Source organism: Fusarium tjaetaba (assembly GCF_013396195.1).
Source record: "Fusarium tjaetaba strain NRRL 66243 chromosome Unknown NRRL66243_c0000170, whole genome shotgun sequence".
Taxonomy (NCBI): Eukaryota; Fungi; Ascomycota; class Sordariomycetes; order Hypocreales; family Nectriaceae; genus Fusarium; species Fusarium tjaetaba.
Window position 1 is genome coordinate 1 of NW_023501366.1, and position 23,355 is coordinate 23,355.

At 50.8% G+C, this 23,355-nt stretch overlaps 11 protein-coding genes across 11 annotated transcripts; 5 read left to right on the plus strand and 6 right to left on the minus strand.

Annotated features, from left to right (window-relative positions):
* Positions 1-503: 503 nt before the first annotated feature.
* Positions 504-1,675, plus strand: FTJAE_8100 (tyrosine 3-monooxygenase tryptophan 5-monooxygenase; the record flags this gene model as incomplete). Its single annotated transcript, XM_037354882.1, has 6 exons — positions 504-564; positions 632-938; positions 993-1,234; positions 1,291-1,361; positions 1,418-1,539; positions 1,579-1,675. 6 exons carry the CDS (start codon positions 504-506, stop codon positions 1,673-1,675), a joined length of 900 nt encoding a protein of 299 aa, XP_037204800.1.
* Positions 1,676-2,046: 371 nt separating this feature from the next.
* On the minus strand, positions 2,047-2,604 carry FTJAE_8101 (diphthamide biosynthesis 4; the record flags this gene model as incomplete). The annotated part of the gene is made up of 1 exon (XM_037354883.1): positions 2,047-2,604. The coding sequence occupies one exon, from the start codon at positions 2,602-2,604 to the stop codon at positions 2,047-2,049; it is 558 nt and encodes a 185-aa protein (XP_037204801.1).
* A 403-nt stretch (positions 2,605-3,007) lies between these two features.
* FTJAE_8102 (ribosomal 25 mitochondrial) lies at positions 3,008-3,641 on the minus strand (the record flags this gene model as incomplete). The annotated part of the gene is made up of 3 exons (XM_037354884.1): positions 3,008-3,043; positions 3,108-3,168; positions 3,262-3,641. 3 exons carry the CDS (start codon positions 3,639-3,641, stop codon positions 3,008-3,010), a joined length of 477 nt encoding a protein of 158 aa, XP_037204802.1.
* Positions 3,642-4,017: 376 nt separating this feature from the next.
* FTJAE_8103 (pre-mRNA-splicing ATP-dependent RNA helicase PRP28) lies at positions 4,018-6,189 on the plus strand (the record flags this gene model as incomplete). The annotated part of the gene is made up of 1 exon (XM_037354885.1): positions 4,018-6,189. The coding sequence occupies one exon, from the start codon at positions 4,018-4,020 to the stop codon at positions 6,187-6,189; it is 2,172 nt and encodes a 723-aa protein (XP_037204803.1).
* A 214-nt stretch (positions 6,190-6,403) lies between these two features.
* On the minus strand, positions 6,404-9,904 carry FTJAE_8104 (valyl-tRNA synthetase; the record flags this gene model as incomplete). Its single annotated transcript, XM_037354886.1, has 5 exons — positions 6,404-6,810; positions 6,865-8,907; positions 8,960-9,592; positions 9,651-9,815; positions 9,874-9,904. The coding sequence occupies 5 exons, from the start codon at positions 9,902-9,904 to the stop codon at positions 6,404-6,406; spliced, it is 3,279 nt and encodes a 1,092-aa protein (XP_037204804.1).
* Positions 9,905-10,607: 703 nt separating this feature from the next.
* On the plus strand, positions 10,608-12,146 carry FTJAE_8105 (v-type c subunit family; the record flags this gene model as incomplete). The annotated part of the gene is made up of 3 exons (XM_037354887.1): positions 10,608-10,739; positions 10,788-11,676; positions 11,731-12,146. 3 exons carry the CDS (start codon positions 10,608-10,610, stop codon positions 12,144-12,146), a joined length of 1,437 nt encoding a protein of 478 aa, XP_037204805.1.
* A 131-nt stretch (positions 12,147-12,277) lies between these two features.
* Positions 12,278-13,320, minus strand: FTJAE_8106 (uncharacterized protein; the record flags this gene model as incomplete). The annotated part of the gene is made up of 2 exons (XM_037354888.1): positions 12,278-13,142; positions 13,196-13,320. The coding sequence occupies 2 exons, from the start codon at positions 13,318-13,320 to the stop codon at positions 12,278-12,280; spliced, it is 990 nt and encodes a 329-aa protein (XP_037204806.1).
* A 1,144-nt stretch (positions 13,321-14,464) lies between these two features.
* FTJAE_8107 (uncharacterized protein) lies at positions 14,465-15,109 on the plus strand (the record flags this gene model as incomplete). Its single annotated transcript, XM_037354889.1, has 1 exon — positions 14,465-15,109. The coding sequence occupies one exon, from the start codon at positions 14,465-14,467 to the stop codon at positions 15,107-15,109; it is 645 nt and encodes a 214-aa protein (XP_037204807.1).
* Positions 15,110-15,371: 262 nt separating this feature from the next.
* FTJAE_8108 (RNA and export factor-binding 2) lies at positions 15,372-16,906 on the minus strand (the record flags this gene model as incomplete). The annotated part of the gene is made up of 5 exons (XM_037354890.1): positions 15,372-15,856; positions 15,906-16,053; positions 16,106-16,358; positions 16,410-16,441; positions 16,655-16,906. The coding sequence occupies 5 exons, from the start codon at positions 16,904-16,906 to the stop codon at positions 15,372-15,374; spliced, it is 1,170 nt and encodes a 389-aa protein (XP_037204808.1).
* Positions 16,907-17,991: 1,085 nt separating this feature from the next.
* On the plus strand, positions 17,992-19,137 carry FTJAE_8109 (mannan polymerase complexes MNN9 subunit; the record flags this gene model as incomplete). The annotated part of the gene is made up of 1 exon (XM_037354891.1): positions 17,992-19,137. The coding sequence occupies one exon, from the start codon at positions 17,992-17,994 to the stop codon at positions 19,135-19,137; it is 1,146 nt and encodes a 381-aa protein (XP_037204809.1).
* Positions 19,138-19,869: 732 nt separating this feature from the next.
* On the minus strand, positions 19,870-22,770 carry FTJAE_8110 (COPII vesicles Yip3; the record flags this gene model as incomplete). Its single annotated transcript, XM_037354893.1, has 4 exons — positions 19,870-20,195; positions 20,245-20,586; positions 21,100-22,248; positions 22,299-22,770. 4 exons carry the CDS (start codon positions 22,768-22,770, stop codon positions 19,870-19,872), a joined length of 2,289 nt encoding a protein of 762 aa, XP_037204810.1.
* Positions 22,771-23,355: the final 585 nt, after the last annotated feature.

A 23,355-nucleotide genomic window follows, 5' to 3' on the forward strand; every position in this document is an offset into this window, starting at 1 on the left:
CCCCCCTCTGTCGTCATTGCCCCCCCTCCTCAGACCGAAACGAACACGCACCCATTGTCCCCCTTGGGATCTCCGGGCGCCTTCACCACCACGATTAAGCGATAGCCGCCTTATCTGTACTGCCAACGACCAAAACACCTTATTTCGAGGCTACCCGTCGTTTATTTACTGTGTGGTGCTCGTTGTTGCTTGTCGCCCATCTCAGGAGGTAGTCGTCTCAGAAACCGCCGCTCTAGCCACGCACTAGGCGCGCAACTGCCTCTCCCTGTATCGCCTAAAACCATCGACTTATCGCCCCTCGCCCACTTCGAAGCTTCCTTCATCATTCCATCATCGTCGCTTTCTCCAACGCATACACGAGCTTGCGCCGTTCGACTCCACTACCACTCTCTTTGTGCTTATCTGCCTGTGTCTGCACATATCGATTTATTCACTTCGTCTGACAAACTTGACCACCTCCCTTTGCTAACTGTCCTTAAACACAGTCGCCAAACATCAACAAAATGGGTCACGAAGATGCCGTCTACCTTGCCAAGCTCGCCGAGCAGGCTGAGCGATATGAGGGTATGTTCTAGGACTCAACACAATATGTCAACCGCGCGCTAACGTATGGGTCGCGCGCCCATTGTAGAGATGGTTGAGAACATGAAGATTGTCGCCGGTGAGGATCGAGATCTCACCGTCGAGGAGCGAAACCTTCTCTCCGTTGCCTACAAGAACGTCATTGGCGCCCGCCGTGCCTCCTGGCGCATAGTCACCTCTATCGAGCAGAAGGAGGAGTCAAAGGGCAACTCTTCTCAGGTTACCCTTATCAAGGAATACCGACAGAAGATTGAGGCCGAGCTTGCCAAAATCTGCGACGACATTCTTGAGGTTCTCGACCAGCACCTTATTCCCTCTGCCAAATCTGGCGAGTCCAAGGTTTTCTACCACAAGATGTAGGCGCCAACTCACTACATCCTGTGGCATACTTTTATTGACCAGTCTTGCAGGAAGGGCGACTACCACCGTTACCTTGCCGAGTTCGCCATCGGTGACCGCCGCAAGGACTCTGCCGACAAGTCCCTCGAGGCCTACAAGGCTGCTACTGAGGTTGCCCAGACCGAGCTTCCTCCCACCCACCCTATCCGTCTGGGTCTTGCCCTTAACTTTTCAGTTTTCTACTACGAAATCCTCAACGCCCCTGACCAGGCTTGCCACTTGGCCAAGCAGGCATTTGACGACGCTATTGCTGGTACGACTCGCGACTGCTTTCTATTGGCCAACATTATACTGACACGGAATCCACAGAGCTCGATACCTTGAGCGAGGAGAGCTACAAGGACTCTACACTGATCATGCAACTGCTCCGCGACAATCTTGTGAGTTTCCTGATTGCTCATTTTCACCTATTCGACGACAGCTAACATAATAACAGACCCTCTGGACCTCCTCTGAGGCCGAGACCTCCGCTGCTGGTCAGGCCGAGGCTCCCAAGGAGGACGCACCTGCGGCCGCCACCGAGGAGCCAGCTGCCCCGGCCGAGGAGCCTAAGGCCGAGTAAGGATTCGACTAGTGATTTGTCTATGCAGGTGTCAGGTGGGCTGGTGTCTACGGAGTGTGGACGGAAGACCTCGTTTTTGATCAAGAGCTTCGGCATCGTTTCAGTACAGACAATGGCCATGGAAAGGGCTGACTTTTTCACCAACGGGCTGGCAAGGCGAGTCTATAACAGAACACTTTTACGTTCTGCTCTTAGACTGTTAATGCGTTTGCCGTCTGGACAATAAAAATACTAAAATTACTTTCAATACACGAAATATATGACTAGTGATGACGCAGTTGAAGAAAATTACATGGGTTCTTCTTATTCTTCTTTGTTGTTGATTTGGCTCGCAAAGAACAATACTATGTTATGGTACAAGGTACCTTGTTTGATTGTAGGCCTGGTTTTTGGTACATGGATCCTGGCATGGTTAGATATGCCCTTGGCAAGATATATGCGGATAAGAGCACTCTCTGTCATGGTTGGTTCAACCGTAATCTGATTATGAGGAGGCCGCAGGGTCAAGTCTTATCTTTCGAAGTTTTATTTGAAGGATGAGATTGTTGTTCATCCTCAATAACGGCAAAGTGAACTCGAAGCCACAAACTACAGTCTAGACAGCCAACCACCAGCTCCCCCTCATCACTCACTTCTTCCAAGTCTGCTTCACAAAACTCATAGCTGTGCTCATTCCCACAGCGACAAGGGCGGTACCAGCATTCCTGATCCTCATCAAATGCCAGATCATCTAGGTCAACATTTTCCACGCCGGTCTGATAAGAGCCATCTCTCTTCTCGCTTGGGCGAGACACCCGCAGAACGGCGTCGTAAGCTGCCCGACAAGAAGGGTCGGAAAGAGTGTTGAGAGCAGCTGTGATTTGGTCGACTGTGAAGCAAACAGAAGATGGATCTGAAATTTTGACCTTGTCTGGGTGGTTACGGAGGAGGGCCCGGTGATAGGCGCGCTTTATGAGGGGTGTAGAATCATGCTGTGTGTCGAGTAGCGTGGGCGTGAGGTTGAGGACTTGGTAATGTGTTGCCACTTCTGGCGAGGTGACTGCAGCCTGCGAAGAGGCCATGCTATGGGGCCGAGTTGTACAGATGCTTGTTTGTCAAGTGAGAGATCTGGACAACTAAAGGCTTGAAGGCTTCAGCGTTTGATATCACGTGATGCGCTCCAACGGTATGGGATGGAGCCATGGTGAAATCGTAGATACCTTATCTATCTAGGTACATTGTTTTACGTGGAGAAATGAGAGCCATATCAACTTAATGTTAGTTGGTGTACAAGATAGGAAGTTCATGTCCCAGAACCTCCAGACGCAGTGGTGGTTGGGTGGCCTGTAATTTAGGGAAGGGAGGCTGGATCTTGAATGCACAATGGTTCTCGACAAGACGGTCTCTGATATTGTTGTACATAAAAATACATGGTGAATGTACAGGGCGCGGCAAAGCAATCATTCCATCTCTCTTTCTTGTTGTTTATTTGGGGAACTTGGTCCAACCGTATTTGCCCACCTGTTGAGGTAGTTAGCAACACATGCTTCCTTGGACGATCAAGGCAGTCAATCTTTATTCTTACCCTCTTCCAGCGCTTGATAAGACTGGGCATATCCAGCATGGCCTTTCTTCTTGTCTCCATCCTGCAGTACAGTCAGTCAATGTTGTTCTGGGCCCATGGCAACACATAGCCAGCCAGTACAGCTGTGATGGTCATGATGGGGCTCTTCACTTACTTTGCAATCATATGTCGTTCGTGAATATGGCCCTTTACCTTCTGTCCTACACCAGTACCCTTGACTCTCAGACCATGCTCAACCCGGTGAGCCAACTTGTACTCGGTGCCCTTTCGTGTTTCTGGCAGCAGATCCTCAACGCCGTTCTCACGGGCCATCTTGACCAGCTCAGCCTGGCGGCGCTGCGAGTAGACAGGATCTTGCCATTTGCCAGTCACTGGGTGCTTGTAGAAGCGGAAGGGGTTCGGCCTCTCCTCTTGGTATCGGGTCTTTGGGGTGTTTTCGGGGAGGATGGCGGCGGGAGGATAGCGGGCAAAGAAGCGCTGCAGTGGTGCGGGCAGCGACTTTGCAAGCCCAATGAGCTGTGATGTTGACGCCATAGCGATTTGCTATGATTTGCCGTGCTGAAGGGCAATCGGTTGCACGCCCCGGAACTGAAAGGATCCAATGGTCACGAATCTGTAGCTTTCTGATCTTCAAGGCTACGGCGGTCCCCAAGTTTTCAGATAACGACTGAGCCTAGGTACCTGGGCCCGCCCGACCAATGCAGGTGGACCCATCCATTGTTTATTCATTTCATCAGCCAATGATTCGTAGAAGCACCTAGAGCTAAACCCACACTGCCTCAGCCTTGTCAACTCTTGTCATTCAACAACAAATCATCATTCATCGCTTCTATTTGTGGTTGGCGACTGCCTAATGGAAATATTCTAATAACGCATCGCTCTCTTGTTTCTATTCTTTCATCACACAAAAATGCCCCTCGATATTGAAGAAATCTTGCGGCAAAAGAAAGCTGCAGATGCCGCCGCCGCAAAGCCTAGGTTCATCCCCAAGGCCGAACGAGAGCGACTAGCAGCTGAAAAGGCAAAGAAGGAGGAAGACGCGCAGAAGCGCAAGGCTTCCGAAGATGCGCAGAAACGGCGAGAGGAAGAACAAAAATGGGCCGCCAGATCAAACGGCTCTTCAAGGCACAACGATTCCACGAATGGATCATCGCGCGTACCAACGGGGCCCAAGGCTATGAACCCGGAGAATGGTCGTGACCGAGATGGATATCGAGATCAAGGGCGAGGGAGGGGAAGGGGAAGAGAAGGACGGAAGGGAGATAAACAGGCTGCGGATAAGCAGTCTGCAGAGGATATCGAGGCCACTCTCCTCCGATCACGATACCTGGGGCCCCAAGTTAACCAACAGTCCAACTTTTCGGCGAAGAAGAAACGAATGCGAACAACAGAGAAGAAGTTCAATTTCGAGTGGGACGCTGATGAAGACACGTCGCGCGACAACGATCCCTTATATACTCGACAGGCCGTCAACCACAACGGATCATTCGCAGGTGTTGGTGGAGAATTTGACGACGAAGCCGAGGAGCGCGCTCGCAAAAGAGCTCGAATGATAGAGCAGAGAGATCCAGAGAATGGCAAAGAGAGAGCAAAGGGCATCATGGAAGACTTCTTCCGAGCACGCGACAAAGCGAGACAACGAGCTGATCGAACAGGACTGGGCAAGCGATGGTCCGAAAAGTCTTTGGAAGATATGCGCGAGCGGGACTGGCGAATTTTCAAAGAAGATTTTGGAATCGCGACCAAGGGCGGTATGATTCCAAACCCCATGCGAAGCTGGCAAGAATCGAATCTCCCTAAGCGCTTGCTCAACATTGTCGAGGACGTGGGTTACAAGGAGCCGACGCCCATTCAGCGAGCTGCAATCCCTATCGCGCTGCAAGCCCGCGATCTCATCGGTGTAGCTGTCACTGGTTCCGGAAAAACAGCCGCTTTCCTCCTACCACTGTTGGTCTACATCTCTGATCTACCGCCTCTCGACGAGCTCAATAAGAACGACGGCCCCTACGCTCTCATCATGGCCCCGACTCGAGAACTGGTGCAGCAGATCGAGTCTGAAGCCAGGAAGTTTGCTGGCCCCCTCGGCTTTCGCGTTGTGAGCATCGTCGGTGGCCACTCTATCGAGGAACAAATAAACAACATGAGCAATGGTGCTGAGATTATCGTTGCTACACCGGGTCGTCTTATCGACTGTCTCGATCGACGAGTGCTCGTCCTAGCACAATGTTGCTATGTCATTATGGATGAAGCAGATCGTATGATCGACATGGGTTTTGAGGAACCCGTTAACAGGATCCTCGAAGCATTACCAGTCAACAACGAGAAGCCGGATACGGAAGATGCCGAGGATGCAACAAAAATGAAGCGCTATTTAGGTGGAAACGATCGTTACAGACAGACCATGATGTATACAGCAACTATGCCGCCTCAGGTGGAAAAGATTGCCAAGAAGTACCTCCGCCGTCCAGCCGTCGTCACCATTGGTAACGCAGGCGAAGCCGTGGACACTGTCGAGCAGCGTGTCGAGTTCATTCCCGGCGAGGACCGTCGCAAGAAGCGTCTGCAAGAGATACTTGCCTCGAACGACTTTGCGCCACCCATTATTGTCTTTGTCAACATCAAGCGCAACTGCGATGCGGTCGCCCGCGATATTAAGCAGATGGGTTGGACGGTTGCCACACTCCATGGGTCCAAGACTCAGGAACAGCGAGAAGCTTCTCTCCAGTCAGTTCGCAACGGCGCGACGCAAGTTCTCGTTGCAACTGATCTTGCTGGCCGTGGTATCGATGTTCCCGATGTCTCTCTCGTCGTCAACTTCAATATGGCCCCTAAAATCGATAGCTACACTCATCGTATCGGTCGAACAGGTCGTGCTGGCAAGAGTGGTGTTGCCATTACTTTCCTGGGCCCTGAGGACGCTGATACCATGTATGATCTCAAGCAAATCCTCAGCAAGAGCTCCATCTCCAAGGTACCAGAAGAGTTGAAGAGACATGAGGCTGCACAGTCGAAACCAGTACGTGGTGATGGTGGAGGATCAAGGAGAGACAAGGAAGAAGGATTGGGGAAAGGAGGCTGGTAGACGCTGATGCTGGAGAATAATTTAGGCGACATGAAATCATTGAAATGGATATATCCATTAGTCTCGTCAACTAGAAGAAAGGACCCGTAGAGTGAGAACCCATTTACAAATATAACTTCCACATCTCCCATGAATTCTTTCCTATATCTGAAGCACACTCATTGCGAAGCACGCACTCTTTCACACGTCTTCCTTTTATCTTATCTTATCCTATCTACTCCAGCTTGAGCTGCTCAAACTGCTTGATAGTCTCCTCGAAGCTGTTGAGCTCTTGCTTGGCATCTGCCAATCTCTTCTCGTCTGTCTCGCGGACGGCGTCTGAGACCTTCTCAAGATAGCCAGGATCATTGAGAATCTTTTCCTGTTTTTGAATATTGCTCTTTGCCTTGTCGAGCTTCTTCTGGGCCTTGGCGATCTCAGCGTCAAGGTCAACGCGGCCCTTGACGTGAAGGAAAACGGAGGCCTCGGTTGAGACAGGATAGGCGACGCACCCAGCTGGTCTAGTAGCATCAGGGTTGAGGATCTCGACTCCCTTGATACCCTTGCCGCTCAGGGTCTTAATAGAAGACGACTGCTCCTTGACGGTAGTGAGAGCAGTATCGTTGTAAGCCTGGATGATAACTGTGAATGAGTCAGTAAAAATCGTTTACAGGGCCACAGGACTAGAGCACTTACCCTCAGCCTCATCCTTGAGGGCATACTCAGCCATCAGTGAGCGCGCGGCCTTGGAGCAGCCTAGAACAAGCTCGTAAGCGCGCTCAGACTGGGGATCATCAAGCTTCTCGTGGTAGACGGGGAACTTCGCGACCATGATAGACTTGGTCTGATCCTCAGGTCGTCGGGGCATTCGTTGCCACATCTCCTCAGTGATGAAGGGCATGAAAGGGTGAATCATGGTGAGAGCGGCCTCGAGAGCAGTATAGAGAGTCTGGATAGCAGACTCACGCTCCTTTGGAGTGCCGTCACGGATGATGGCCTTTGAGTTCTCGATGTAGACATCGCAAAGCTCGTTGTACCAGTAGCGGTAGACAATCAATGTCGACTTGGAAAACTCGCGATCCTCAAGAGCACGGTTGATCTCTTTGGCCGCGGTGTTCATCTTGTGAAGAATCCACCGCTCGGCAAGAGTTTCGCCACGGACAACCCCTGACGTCGAGGGAGTGAAGTCCTCGGGGAGACTTCCCAGAACATACTTGGTAGCCTGGAAGATCTTGTTACAGAACTTGCGGTATCCGTGAATAATCTTGACATCCAGGTTGATATCACCACCGCCGGTTGTGGCGTTAATCATGGTGAAACGTAGGGCATCAGCGCCACATTGGGGGATACCCTCAGGGAAGGCAGTCTTCTGATACTTGGTAGCCTTTGCGACCTCGCTGGGGTGTAGGTTACCTTGCAGAAGCTTGTCGTGGAGAGACTGCAGCTGGATACCTGAGATGACATCCAGGGGATCAACGACGTTGCCCAAACTCTTACTCATCTTACGACCTTCGGAATCTCGAACAAGACTGTGGCAATAGACCTCCTTGAATGGGATATCACCCGTCATCTTGAGACCAAGCATGATCATTCTGGCAATCCAGAAGAAGAGAATATCCCAACCTGTCTCGAGGACCTCTGTAGGGTAGAGAGTTTGGAGGTCGTGGGTGTTGTTGGGCCAGCCAAGGGTGCTAAAAGGCCAGAGCCCAGAGGAGAACCATGTGTCGAGAACATCCTCATCTTGCTCAAGTGTATATGTCTTGCCAGGGAGTGCAGCCTTGGCTTTCTCCTCAGCCTCCTCTCGTGTTCGGCCGGCAAACCAGAGCTTCTCCTCAGGGATATCTCCAGCACCGCCCTCGATCTTAGCGTAGTAGACGGGACATCGGTGACCCCACCAGAGCTGCCGGCTGATGCACCAGTCGTTGATGTCCTCGAGCCATCTGAAGTAGCTCTTCTCAGCAGTCTCTGGTCGGATCTTAATGCGTCCGTCTCGAACAGCAGCCAAGGCAGGCTCAGCGAGTTCCTTCATGCGAACCCACCATTGGGGTTTCAGAAGAGGCTCGATGATATCCTTGGACTTTTCGCACAGAGGAACCTTCATGGCATTGTCCTTCTTGTCAACATATAGACCCTTGGCCTTGAGATCATCTTGGATAGTGTAACGGACGTCGAATCGCTTCTGGCCGTTGTAAGCGCCGGTGTTCTCGTTCATAAGACCATCGTCGGTCAAGATGTTGATAAACTCAAGACCGTGCTTCTGGCCGAGAGTGAAATCGTTAGGGTCGTGAGCCGGAGTAAGCTTGACAGCACCGGTACCGAATTCCATGTCGACATACTCGTCGGCAATGATGGGCAGCTTGCGGCCCTCGATAAAGGGGTGGATGGCAGTCTTTCCGATGAGGTGCTTGTACCTCTCGTCCTTGGGGTGAACAGCAATACCGGTATCACCAAGCATAGTCTCAATACGGGTGGTGGCAACCTCGACAAGCTCATCGGAACCTTCAATAGGGTATTTGAAGTGGACAATGACGCCGAACTCGACCTTCTTGTCGTATCCAGGGACTTCGAGCAGGGTACGGCCAGTCAACTCCTTGTTGACGACTTCGAGGTTGGAAAGTGCAGTGTTAAGCTTGGTGCACCAATTAACAAGTCGGTTTGCTCGGTAGATCGTGCCCTCCTCGTGAAGCTTGACCCAGGTCTCAGTAACGGCAGCAGACAAGTTCTTGTCCATGGTGAAAGCTGGTTTCTGTTAGCAGTTTTTTCTCCTCATATGAGTCTGGGGCTGACGTACCCTCTCTGCTCCAGTCAAAGGATCCTCCCAGACTGGTCAGGGCCTTGTTGATGCGTTTGTGGTATTCATCCTTCCACTTCCAGACGGTGTCGACGAATTCCTCACGACCAAGGTCGTGTCTTGTCTTGCCCTCCTTTCTCCAAAGCATATTCTCAACAACGCTCTGCGTAGAGATACCAGCATGATCGCATCCGGGCAACCAGAGGGTAGTCTTGCCCTGCATACGGTTCCATCTTATCATGAGATCCTGGAGGGAGTCACCAAGGGCGTGACCCATATGCAGAGCACCAGTGACATTAGGGGGAGGGTGAACAATGACGAACTTGCCCTCGTCCTTGACGCTTCCATCGGGCTTGAACTCGGGCTTGAAGAAACCCTCCTTCTCCCACCAGCTATACCATGCTGACTCGACCGCAATGGGGTTGTAGGCCTTGAAATGGGGGTCTTCGAATGACCGGATTCGCTTTTTCTCGCCCTCGGGGGTGTCTTCGACGTATTCGGGGAGAGGCTCCTCCTCGACCTTCTTTTCCTTAGGCTTCTTTTCTTTGGTAGCTTTGGGGGCGGTGGCAGCGGCCTTTTGCTTCTTTGCTTCGAACTTGGCCTGTTTCTCGGCCTTCTTTCGTTCTTTTTCCACTGCGAAACCATGTCAGGGGATGCACCCAAAACTGTCAATGGACTGCGTATTACATACACTCCTTCTCAGTCTTCACCTTGGGCGCACCGGCGGCGGCTGCTGCGCTGGCATCTTGACCTGTAGCATGCGCACCGGCCGCAGACTCGACAATCTCCTTCTTCTCCGCGGCGGGAACGGCTGGAGGAGTGCTGGTAGCGTCCTGGATGCCCTCGCTGGCGGCGACTATGATGTTATGATTAGCATCAGCATTCGTTATTATGTACGGAGGGCTGTAACGAACTTGGGTTTCCTCGTCCACTGTTGGTCGCCATATTTACTCGCGTGGTTGTTAAGGGTCGGCTTGCTCTTGGGGAAACAGATCGCACCCTCAGTGCTCGAACCGCGAGTCTAAACGTCGTGCCGGAGATGACTGAATGAAGCCCGTAACTTGAGGGCTTCAAGCAATGACCTGCACCTCGAATTGATATAGGTAGATGTTGTGTGACTCTTACCAGCTCAGCTACAGCACTGCAATTTCGAGGATTGAGTCACCCGCTTCTGATGGTGGGGGATAACTTTTAGTTACTACCTACCTTAGTAGTTCGTTCATGGAGGGGTACAGGAAGTGTGGCGCAGCAGCATTAACATTGATATGATTCAGAGGTAGGTACTAAGTTACCATGTCAAATCAAATCAAACCAAATCATTAGAAATGATCCGGACGCAGCTCATCTCATGTGACACGTCAATTGATTGTACTCATCTTCATTTGATGACTCTTTTCTCACACCAACGATATCGGACCACCATGTTTCGTAAAATGTGGCGCAGCAGCTCACTAGCCACAAGCGCTCAACTCAGCCAACGAAGTCAAGTGCCTGAGCTTGATGTCGTCTTAGACTACCTAACTACCTACCTGTTAAGTGCCTCCCTAGGTATGCAATAACTTGAGCCGAAATTACTCCAAAGGCCAATGTTAAAGCATCTACTCTAACCTGACGTATTTGGTGTAGCCGGTCTTTGAATTCTGTCCCAATGGCCTTACGGCTAGCACTGAGAGCCCCCAGGAGCCGTCTCTACAACTGCATTTCGACCACAACTAGGAGAGTCTACTCAACAAGTAAACAATCGGATTACTTCACTGTTGAGCTGAGTCCGAAGATCAAAGTGAGATCTTGAACAAGAAGAATTTTCGACTTTGCTGACCCTCCAAAGGATCCCTCAAGGCTATTACAAGCCGTCAGATCTCAGATAAACATTACCAATCCTAGCCGCCACGATGCAGCAGTTATACTGGTAACTCCACAGTATGCGCAATGGCTAGGCAAAAATGTCTTCATGTCTGAGTTTGTAGATATGCTGTCAGGTTCTGATGGGACTGGCGAGTTCCATACTCTGAGCGCTGTTGTTGACCACATCGCCCCGCCAGTGCCGAACAACAAACCCATCCAAGGCATATCTGTCCTCCGTGGCAACCTCGACGGTATCCTACCAGGACTATGGACAGAGGCGCCCCCAAAGGAATGGTCGGACGGTGGGAAGGTGTCAGCTCTAACGATGGATCTTGGCAGCCCGCATGTCACTATCCCTCTTACCAACACCACTTTTCAGAACCACAGGACCTCGACACTTATTATTAGCCGTTACGACTTGTCGACTGGCTCTCCGAAACTTATTGAGCAAACTGACAAAAAGCATTTGCAGAAAGTAGCCATTCCTGTTCAGAAAAAGCTCTCGTCAATCAACGACCTTGGTATCTGGGCCCCCCTCGTGCCTTTGACTCACCCCCGTGTGGTAACCGAGAGCTTTGGTAATATCGTACGGCGAGTCGACATTGAAGACGAGTCAGTTCCAGCATCGACTGAGCTCGAACCAGCAGTGGACGACCTCCATGCCAGCAAATCGGACTTGGTTCAGTCTCCTATGGGTATTTGGGCAATGATCACACCTCCAACTTTTGTTCAGTCGGGGGGCAGCTCGCCCTATGTCAATCCGGATCCCGAGGCAACATTCGCCGATGGTCAAAGCATCACGGAGCTAACGGCTGTGACCTCTGACCAATTGGGTATCCTGTATAGGCAAGGGGGTAGATTGTATCAAGTCTGTAAGCAAAACTGCCAGCCCCATGTGCCCGATTCCATCTTTTAACAGCTTTCAGTGAGTGGTGGCGGTGGTTGGGGGGCAAAGAAGGGTTTGCTGTCGCTTGACCCCGAGCAAACTCACTTTGTTGTATCTGAAGAAGAAGAGATGCAAAGGTTCATCCAAGCTATGGAAGGGGGCAACTTTGTCCCTGTGAGTTCCAAAATCCAGTTCTTTGCATCAACGGATGCTTCTGCTGGAGAGCCACTTGGAAAAAAACAAACCGGTGTGGTGTTTGGAACATCCAGCAAGCTCGAGGTCGAAACTGATGTGAATCCTTCTCGACCTGAGGCACGCTTGTTGGAAAATCATTTCGGCGCTCTCTCCAGCGTAGGTATCTTTGTAACCTCGTCCGATGCTTCCATGTTTTCGAAACCTGGGTTCAACAACGACTGGAAACTCAACGTGCCTGACTCTCGGATATATGTTGTATAGGCCAGCAAGGAGTTGATGGTCCTCATTGGTGGTGGTTGTCGTATGTGTAATAAAAATGTACAAGTACCCCTCCTAACGACTGGAAGTGGCTATATGTGTACCTATGTAAGTAGTATTCTAGCTGCGTTTGTTTAATGCGGTCTTTGCTTCTTGTGTAATCCTTCCGCTGCCGCCTTGGCGACATCATCCAGCGTTGTTCCCCTCTTTCTCTTGCCTATCTTCTCGTTTCCAAGTACTTCATTCTCCGCAATATCCTTATAGACACTCGCGGCACCCATGAGCATCTTTTTATCCCAGCCGGCTTCCTCATAGAAAGTGAGGGCGATCTCCTCCATCTCTCGCACCCAGCGATACGCCTTGGGTGGCATGCCGGGGACGCTCTTTTCAGCGTTGGCAAGCGTGGCTGGATAAAATGTACCAATCTCATCTTTAAGAGCGTCCAAGATGCCAAGATTATGGGCCGTCGTGAACGATTGAGTGGCAATGGCGGTAAATCCCTTTGAAAGGGAAGCAAAGCACATTTTGAGGCCACTTGCAGCGCCGATGTCAGGAGAGATTTGCTTCATGTTGAGAACAGACACCAGTTTCTTTCCAAAGGGGAGCGAGCCAAAACCATCCGAGCCTGATATAGGAATGCTAGGACGGTACCAGCCAGAAGAATCGTCACTGCTTGATGATTCTGTTGCGGCATTTGTAGGTGTCTTCTTGGGGGGGTGCCCAAGAATGCTCCCGTCAACGAATCGTATCGGCAGATTTGATCTCTTAACAGATGCCGCAATGGCCTTGACCGTGGAGGGCGCAACAGCATTGAGATCGACAAAGTAAAGCTCTCTCGTAGTGTCCAAGCCTGCTAACGCATCTGTAATACGAGTGGCTGTTGCCCCTGCGTCTTTAGGCGGCACAATGGAGAGTATAACGGAACTCTGTCTGACCAGATCAACATCAGACTTGAGGAGCTCAACTTCTGCGTCACGCGCTCGCTCGATGGTATCTTTGCTGGAGGGATCTTTAGCAGACATTTCATCCTCCTTGCTTGATTCATCAATCACCTTCTGCCAGAGATATTGGTTGCAACAGTGAAACCGTTGGCAACTAGTAGTTTTGCAATGCCGACTCCCATATCGCCAATAGACAGTAGTCCGATTTTGGGCAGAGATTCGACGGTGGCTGACATCTTATGATTGATAATCAATACAAGTTGAGCGTTATGCGTTGACTTGAGTAAATATGTGAGAAGGAGATAGATTGACGCGGGGAACTAGTATTAGGGAGTTGCTAGAAGAGCCAAAGCGTACAATTTACTGATCCATATTACCTAACGTTCGAATAAATGGCGAAATCTATTCGCTTTATGCATAGGTAGTTATCAATGAATACCTATACTGCTGCTGTTTAGCAGGAGCAGATATTAAAAATTGCGGACAGTTGACAAACAACATCTCGGATCTCGACTTCCTAGCTTCTCATCCAAGATGCTCTAAAAGGCAACGAAACTTCAAGTGATAGAAACCCGTATCAAAAGATTACCGGCCCCGCCAAATGGGCGACAGAGTACTTGTAGGTAGGCATATTGCCAACTTCACTTGAATATTACGGGGCATATTTCAGGTACTTACTATATAGTCTAGGCGAGCCAACAAGATGCTACGAGATTTGCTTACACTGACTGCATCGAGATTCGAGATCGTCTGGTTAGTACGTGGATGCAGAAATGGAAGTGTCGAAGATGGGAGAGAGGTGAGTGCGGGGCTTCTATTTCGAACGATACAGTGCTTTGTTATCCTTTTGATACTTGTGAGGCATTGATTGATCAACGGAGGATGGATTATAATTAGTGGGCTATGGGCGTTTATGCCATCCGTATATGTACCTAGATCGGTAGGCACTTTTGTAGTAAGTAGTTAAGTAGGTCATACTCACGACCGTTTTCAAAATCATTAGCCTGGCTACCTTACGTTACGTTCCGTGGAAATGGAAATGGAATGAATGGTTTCGAATGAACCGAGGCCCGTCTGCACAGCGACAAGTCGTTTCTTGTGGTCAAGGTCGACGTCACTCTTCAAGGATCCCACCCTGTTTCTGGTGTCGCGGGGAGCCATTCATGGCCCGATTCGATTCGCCTCTGAAGACATAAAGCACATGATGACGAACCTTTGACAGGCTATCGAGGCTATTGTATAGATTAGACCAGACCGTCACTGAAGATACATGATCACATAGAATCGAAACTCGTAATGCAAACTATTCATTATCGACCAAAACCCAACAAGTTCATCGATCATTTCCAGCACGTCGACAACATCAACTGACAGCCCATGATGTTCTCTTCTCCTCAACATCAGCATGATAATGCATCGGCATCCTCATCCAGAACTACTAGATCATCACAAGACAAACGCAACGACAAGAACACGGAGACTACTCCAGCTTCAAACCCTCGGCAGCCAGACGAAATCGAAGAAGCTGATACGACAGTACCAGTAAAGACGTATCAACCAAAGCAGAAGCAGAAAAGAGATGAATCGCCATCTGGCAAAGATACCGACGATGCCGAGAGTGTATATCTATCATCCGACGAAGAAGACACCTCAGATGAAGACACCTCAGACTATGACTCGGACTCAGAAGGTAGCGTGGAAGAGCTGCCTCCTCGGCAACTGTCGAGGAGAGCAACAGATCGAGGTGTAAAAACAACTCATGGGTCGCCATTTACAATCACTCAGACAACAAGCGAAACTACTCGCTGGGTATCAACACAGAACAATGGAGGCTTGATGCGAGGGGCCAGAACTGTCAACCAGCAGACAACATTGCATGGACACAACGTCAATGGACCACAGCAGCAAAGACCGAGCAACAGGAACAGTATCAGCTTCAACATGAGCGTCAATGTTGACATGTCCTTCAACGGCCTCGTCACAGGCCGAAACCTGGGCTTCACAGGGGTAGGCAACCTGCCATGAGTTTCTTTCCCCTTTTGTTTCCAACTCAATCGAAACGTTACTAACAATGACAGGGGTCACTATCATACGCATGGAGCCGGCGCAACACGCAAGGGGGTTGATGTCTTCTCTTTTCATGTGGACTGTTTGACTACAGGCGACCAAATTATTATTGACAACTTCGAAGGTGGGATTTTAGGTGCAAGGCGCTAAACATTCTGGTGTTGTACATAGTTGTGAGTGAACATGACAGATATCAAAGTCAAGTATCATGGCAACAAAGCTACTCGATCATGTCGATATCGTCGGTCGCAGCCTGAGCCTGAGTCTGCGCAGGTGCCTGTGTTTGAGCAGTGGGTGCAATTTGCTGGTCAGTAGGCTCTGCGGCCTGCGCGTTGTCACCGCCGCCAAAGTAGTCCGCCATCTCTGCATCCAGCTCCTCCTGTGTCTTCTTCCCGCGAGGGTTGCCTCGTCCGCCCTCCTGATCTCTGCCCCCATCTCTACCATCGCGGCGAGCTCCAGGGCGACGACCACCTTGACCGCGGCCCCGACCACCTTGTCGCGGCATTGGGCTGCGGCGAGGACCCTGACCGGGAACATATCTGTCGATTCCTCTGCGGGCAGCATCGTCGTCATCATACCGGCGATGGGGGGAATGGGATCTTCGTTCCCCCGGACTCGAGATTCGCTCTGCCAGTGGACGGCCGGGCATAACGGCGGTATCAAATGGGTTTCGCGAGGGTAGCAGAGTTAATCGAATGGGTTGGCCTGGTTCCTGTCAGCCGGGTTGCACAATCCGGCAAGACTTTTCACTCACCATTGGCATTGGCACCGTCAAATTGTTTGACCGCCTCCTGAGCGTCCTCCTTCAGTTCGTACGTCACGTAAGCAGTCCCCTCGGATCGCCCAGCACGATCGTACCGTAGCTGAAGGCGAACAACTGGGCCAATTCTTCGAAATAGCTCCTATATGCCTGTGAGCTGCTGTGTAGTAATTCCAGCCATGTCATCCACCTACATCCAGGTCTTCCTCAGTGAGGTCATAGTGAATGTTGTCAACTCTGAGCTTGGCGCCCTTGGACTCCCTATTGTGCACAAGGTTAGGGAGCTCGCGATTGTTGATAGGGTGCGACTCACTGGTCGGGGGATTCGCGGCGGCGGCGAGGAGCAGGAGCTCGGCGATTGTCTGGATAGCTGTTAAAATAGCATCCTGGGCAGGAAAGGGTTTCCAAGAATTACTGTTCTCTTCGAATCGGTCATGGACCCATTCGCTGTGTACGGTTAGCAAGCGAGAGGAGTAGAAAGGCAAGATTTTGACTAACCTATCAAGGTTTCGTGAATCGTCGCGAGCGGACTGCAAGTGGGAGGGACGCTCTGGTCAGCAATGGATTTTCAGAGTGGAAAGCCGTTCAATCGACAAAAGCCCCGAGCACCGAAAGGACGAGTTGCGAGGAGGGTTGTACAGGTCGAGTTGGCATCATTGGAGGGCGAGGGAAGTCAACCTGCACCGCCGACGTCAACAAAGACTCATGGAGAAGGCCGAGTTGCCGTCTGAGGAGAAACCAACCTTTCTAACACCATCGCGAGGGTAGTCATTACGGGGTTCACGTCGGCGACCTTGGCCACGGGGGTTGCGAGGTCGATTGGCGCGCTGCGAAAAAGAAAAGTCAGCCTGTGTTGGTTGGTTGATGCGAGACGGGGGCGCGTTCATGTCATGTACTGCACGCGGGAGACGGTATGAAAGGATAGGAGGGAGATGAAAAAGACGTACAGTATCAGCGATGATCTCATCAAGACCGCGATCCATCTTGTCAGCCATGTTTGCGTATATTTGCTGCGAAGCTTGACAGAATCCGCGATGAATTTGGTAAGTTGAAGTTGAAATTTGAGAGAAGAGGCCGTGTTGCTAGACAAAGTTGGGCCAAGGTTGTCTACCTACGCACATGCGAAGGATGGACTGGATGTCATGGGTGGGTGCCACAAATCAAGGCCCCAAGCCACAATCTGGGCGTTGAATCGTGGTGGAGCCTCTATTATTAGTGCGACAATACGAGGAAGCGTTTCTCAACTCCGTACAAGTAAGTACGAAGTACTTGATAATGATATTGTTGGGTTTCGGGCCATCGACCATGAGAATTTTCCAATAGAAGCAGTCAAGGGACTCGCAAATATTGCTGCTATCCATTAATTACTTATCAAGTATCATACCGTCAGCTTGATCGGAACAAGACCATTGCTGGAGGGCCTCGACGAAGCCGGGCTCTTTTTAAACTTCACTTCACTAGAAGGTCGTGGATGAAATGTGCAAAACCTCGAATCCTCACTGATAATGAAATGATCTCAAAGGTGTAAGCGGATTACGGCCTCAGCTCTCAAATACGATGATACTTTCCAGAGTCAAGGTCTCTCCAACGGGAGCCTCCAGATCACAAAGTATCTTGTCAGCTTGTGTCTGCATGGATAGGTGCCCAGGTTCCTTGGTGCTACTGGGATTCACCGATGGGACGGGTCTCCACGCTAGACCTGTTCTGGGACATCAGCCAACTGAACCCTTCTGTCGCTGTGTCTTCAGTTAATTATCCCTTTGGAGGCCAGAGAACCACTTCGTATTCCTGTCATATTGCCCCTTCGCTCAGTCTCGTCTGCTACGTCCGTTTCTTCTTTTCCTCTTGTCTGTCTTATACCTCTTCAAAGGCTACAATTGAGAGTTGAGCAGTTTATACGAATTTATCCAAACCCCCTATCACTTACTTATTCCTGAGCTGTCCCTCGCGGCGCATCCCGAAACAGCTTCAACATTTGATCAATTTGATGCCCTCGACTTCCTCCCGATAGCTGGTGTTGTCGCACTCTCTGGCATACCCGAACACTTCGCCGCATCTCAGGCGTATTAACACAGCTCTCATGGCCCGACCCATGGGGGCGGTTCGTCTCAAGAAGACGAATCCCTTGACCCTCGCGCTCGGAGCGATTCTGTGCATCTTCATCATCGTCTTCCTCGTCTCCCCGTCGGGCAAATCCGCAACCGCTCGCCGATTCGAGTCTATAACTGCAGAACATCATCTCTCGCCACCGACTTCACCGTACCGAAAGTCAAAATCCCGATCTGGCGTACCGCTCAAGCCACCACCCGTTGTGCACTACAACCTTAACAATGTCACCATTACGACTTCGCCCATCGCGAACCGAGAAAATGTCCTCATCTTGACCCCCATGTCTCGATTCTACCCCGGCTACTGGGACAATCTTTTGCGCCTGACCTATCCTCATGAACTTATCACGTTGGGGTTCATCCTACCCAAGACCAAGGAGGGTAACCAAGCCACCACCGAACTCCAAGAACACATCCACAAGACACAGAAGCATGGCCGTGAGGGCGACAGATTCAAGAGCATCATCATTCTTCGTCAAGATTTTGATCCTGCTATCGTTTCGCAGGATGAAGCCGAGCGCCACAAGCTTAAAAACCAGAAGGCCCGTCGCGAGGTTATGTCCAAGGCCCGGAATTCACTGCTGTTCACGACTCTCGGACCCGACACCTCCTGGGTCCTGTGGCTAGACGCCGACATCATTGAGACTCCTACAACCCTGATCCAGGATCTCGCCTCGTTTGATAAGCCGCTCATTGTCCCAAACTGCTTCCAGCGATATTACGACGAGGAACATAAGCAAATGGCCGAGCGGCCATACGATTTTAACAGCTGGCAAGACAGCGAAACAGCGCTGGCACTCGCTGCCAAGATGGGACCCGACGAAATTCTTCTCGAGGGCTACGCTGAAATGCCAACATATCGAATGCTTATGGCATACCTGGCTGTCGAGGGCGGTGACCGTAATCTGGTCATCCCACTTGATGGAGTTGGAGGTACTGCCCTTCTAGTCAAGGCAGATGTGCATCGCGATGGTGCCATGTTCCCTCCCTTCCCCTTCTACCATCTTATTGAGACTGAGGGATTCGCCAAAATGGCTAAGCGATTAGGCTGGCAACCATATGGTCTTCCCAATTACAAGGTCGGTCATTTCTCTGCTACAATGAACACCTGGCACTAATGACTTTCTACGACAGGTCTATCACTATAACGAATAACGTTGCCACGCCGTCACGAGGGCAACATGATCCATCCCTTTTGGCGGCTCCTGTTTTCTGGTTCTTGTGCCAAGAAGACAAGCATGCTGCTCTGGGATTAGGACTTTGAGTAGTTGCTTTATACACATTGTTGGGCAAATTCACGATTCAATTTGGGCGGGTACAGGTCATGGCGTTAATAGTGCATCCTCTGAACATTTGTTCTGAAACAGAGGGGAATGGAAGCCTTGTTGCCAGAAGAAAAAAAAGAAAAAGAAAGAAAAGGAAAAGCATCGCAATAGCTTCAGGGAAGATATCGTGCCTTGCTAAAGATGTGCATAATTGTATTGGCTTACAAATTTCCGTAAGAACATTCGGGCATGGAATACCTAGGTACCTTTGATCGGCATGTTCGAGTGCGCGTGTTAAGCTGTTCAAATACAAGTTTTGAGGTCATTCTCAAATAAGTTGTCCTCTCGTGGATGTTGTTGCTCAATTGAGTTTGTATTTGCAATATTATTACTGAGAATCATGCGATACCGCTCGAACAATAAATTCATCAACATCCGTAAACCCAATCTGGCATCCAACTTCCTACCACCTACCTAGGTATATCAATGAACTTCTCATACGAATCAAAACTCCATAACGCACCCCTTAAATTCAAGCGCGCCCACCATCTTCAACCGGTGCAAACTCCACAAGTAGCCAACATTTCAAGGCCCCTCATATCGCCCATCAGAATCCCGACACCAAAACTCGACTAGCTTCCTCGTACCAAGCACATCGCCGGAGCGTAACAGGGCCGCAACATCGACGTTAAGTGGGCTATCAGTCTCAGGGCAGCCCAGCAACATGCGCACGGCTCGAACACACTCCAAGACACTATACGCAGGTGTCCATGCGTCCTTGAGCAGGTCGAGGCAGATCTCGCCAGTTTGTAGGGCAATATTCGGGTGAACAATGGGCGTGACGAACGTCATCTTTGGTGGTGCGAGGGGGTAAGTCGATGGGATAGAAATATTGATGAGCCAGCGCCCCTCTGCAAGATGTTAGTAGGTGAGGATGGCAAGATCAAAAGTTGAGCTGACCATCGTAGCCGTGGCCTATATCTCGTCCATTGATGACGGCCTCCCACTCCATCAAGTCACCCTCGTTGACTGGCCCAAGACGTTCGATGCCCTTCTCTTCCTTTTGCTCTGTGCTCCATGTATCCAGCTCCTTTATCAGTCGTCGACTTGCGCTTCGCGACGCAGCGGCTGAGTTTGATGATGACGGTGGCATTGCTTTGGCTGAATGCGATATCAGGGGCCAGGCGAGTAGTTTATACACGTTATGAGTCCAAAGGGTTTGGGTGAGATACTTGAAGATGGAGTTGGAGCCAGAGTCGGAGTCGGAGTTGGGGATGCGGACGAATTTACAGCTGCCCTGGTCTGGGGTCGTGACTTATTTCGTCACGTTTAAGGTAACCTAGCTGTTGAGCTGGACTCCCCTCGGCATGCCCAGCTGGCGACTTATTACAGGGGTAAGGTACCTAGGTCGGCCAGAGCCGAGGGATGCTCTCCTGGGACCCCGTGGGTACTTGTCTGGCCTGGGAAAGGACTGCCCAACCTTAGGTACCTGAGAGGCTAGCCCACGTAAGGACTAGACCTGGGTACTAAGGTACTAGGCCCCTGGCTCCGGACTACCTAGGCCAGTGGCTGGGGCAGCGTGGCTCAATCTTCGTTTCTAACGACCCCTTTCATGTGAAAATGCCTTTTTACACAATGTCGTGACCTTGCCCATGTTCAACAACGAAGATTTAAGAGATGGACATACCTTAGCCCGGCAAAACTAATTGATAGGTAGTCTACAAATACTGAATAAAGACGTGGACTTTCTAGAACAGGGGGATAATTTTCTCCTTTAGTCTAGCATTATAACTCTTTACTTTTTCCTTCGCCCACCATTCGCCGCAGGCTTTCGCTTGGACGTGGATGATGAAGCAGAAGTACGAGGCGGATTTCTCCTGACTGGCTCGGGCCTAGAAGGCTCAGGAGATGATTCCTCAACGACAATCTGAGCTCCACTGCCAACATCGTCACTAGATGTCGTCTCTACTGATGCTTCTCTTTCCTCATCAGACTCATCCTCGCTCTCGCTCTCTTCCTCGCTTGACCCGTTGATTTGACGAGATCCCCGTGATGAACGCTGAGCCCCTGAGAACTGTCTCCATGACCCAGCTGGACTAGAGGCCTGGGCGCCTGGAACCTGGAACTGGAAGGGATCGAGGGGAGCTTGACTCGAGTTCCTACCCCGACGAACAATCACTGAGCTATCAGAAGGCTGACGGCTATTAGAAGGGGCCCTCACTCGACTTTGAGGTCTTTGCGACGAGGTCCCTGAGCGTGGTCGGCCGGCTGTCGCTGGCGGTGGGAAATAGCCCATAGAAGGTCGCGACGGACGGTCTTGATCCTCGGCAAGGTTGCTGTTAGAAGAAGATTGCCGGGCTCGCGACTGTGTGCGTGGTTGACTAGAGACTGGGGGTGCTTTCTTTTTGCGCGATGACGGCTCCAGCTGGGTGAGAGGCACAGCGACTCGCTGGTCTTTACGCTTCTTGCCGCTCTTCTTCTTCGCTGCCTCGTCTCTCTTTCGTCGTCGCTCCAGGGCACCCATTTCTTCCTCGTTGAGATCAACATCTGTTCTTCCTTTGGCCTTTGCACGCTCGATTCTGTGCATTGCCGACTGGACCAGTGCTTCCTCCCGATCGCGAACAGCCAGTTCAGCAAGATACTGTTCAAACTCCTCATCCTCACTGCTCTCACTGTCATCCTCCGAGTCCTCCGAATCCTGATAATCACCCCTTCGTACCAAGCCCCGTTCGCGATTACCCAAATCTATTCCCGTAAACCGAAGAGAATCGCTAGCAAAGCGGGTGCCTGAGCTGGCACCAACACCTCGTGCATCCTCATCTGAATCCAACTCCTCCACGCGAACGTCTCTTCCTTGACGTCCGCGAGACGCAGAGTCCCCGTCTGTTCTCCTCCGACTGCGCCTCGATGGTCTTCCCCATTGGGGCGCGAATTCGGGAGATTGCGGCCGACCACCTAGACCGCCTCCCCGGAAAAAGCCTCATCGATGGGCTTGTCCAAAAATGCAGCGTGACCGAGGATGGTCACGCCAGATGCGCCAATGAGCCAGAGCAGGGTAGTGAAAGGTGAAGCAATCAGACCCAGGGGAACGGCGACGCAAACGAGTGCAGTATAAAGCTGCGAGCAAGAAGCACGGAAAGTGCCAATCTCGAGATCATGGCCATCGAGCTTGCCAATGAACCACATGCCGACAACTACAAGGATGATGTCGAAGAGCAGCAACCAGTTTGTGAGCAGGGCATAAATGCTCAGCATAACAAAGATAACAGCATAGTTGCTGGAATAGTGGCTCAAGTTGTAGTTGACGCGCGACTGCATCTCGACAAAGTTGGCAGGCTTAGAGAGACGCTTGAAGTCGAGAAACTCGCCAACGGGTCTCAAGTTGGAGAAGCGTCCGCTGAGGGGTCCAGATCGAAGGCCCTGGAAGCGATCGCCGAAGTTGAGGCGGGACGTGATAACGTCGAGAGGGATCTGAATGCGAGACATGATGGCTGGTTCGTGCAGTGAACTCTCGTAGAAAGGGGTTGATGTTGTTGGCGTGGAAAGAGTATAGACAGCCTAGTGAATCGAGTGGATGGATGCTTTTATGGCCTCGGAGTGTAGGCAACAGAATTATTGATCCGGACGAGTGACGAAAGGCAATTGCGTGTTCAATGTGAAAGAATGGATCCTCTGGTGAGGAGCTGAGTGAAGAAATCAGAAGTTAGCGCAACGAAAAGTGATAATGAATGCGGGTTCAGGCAGCAGAGAAAAGTTGAGGACAAGTTGGCAGAAAGAAATAACACATGTTAAGGGGATGGGATACGAGGCGCAGGCTCTAATCAAAGGAGAAGCCACAAACTGACGAAAAGGATAACTATGGTATCTGGGTAAAAAGGGGGTAAACATACCGAGACGCAGTTTTCCAGTTTTCTTAGCAGCGAATTCGAAAAGGCTTGGAGTCCAAGAATGAACGGAATGTTGCAAGATTAATTGCACTGCGATGTTGGGAGAAGGGGTAGTTTATAGGTAAGGAGGTAGGTAATTTGTTGTTCTGTACAGAGTACCTATGCACATCCAGTGATAAACTGG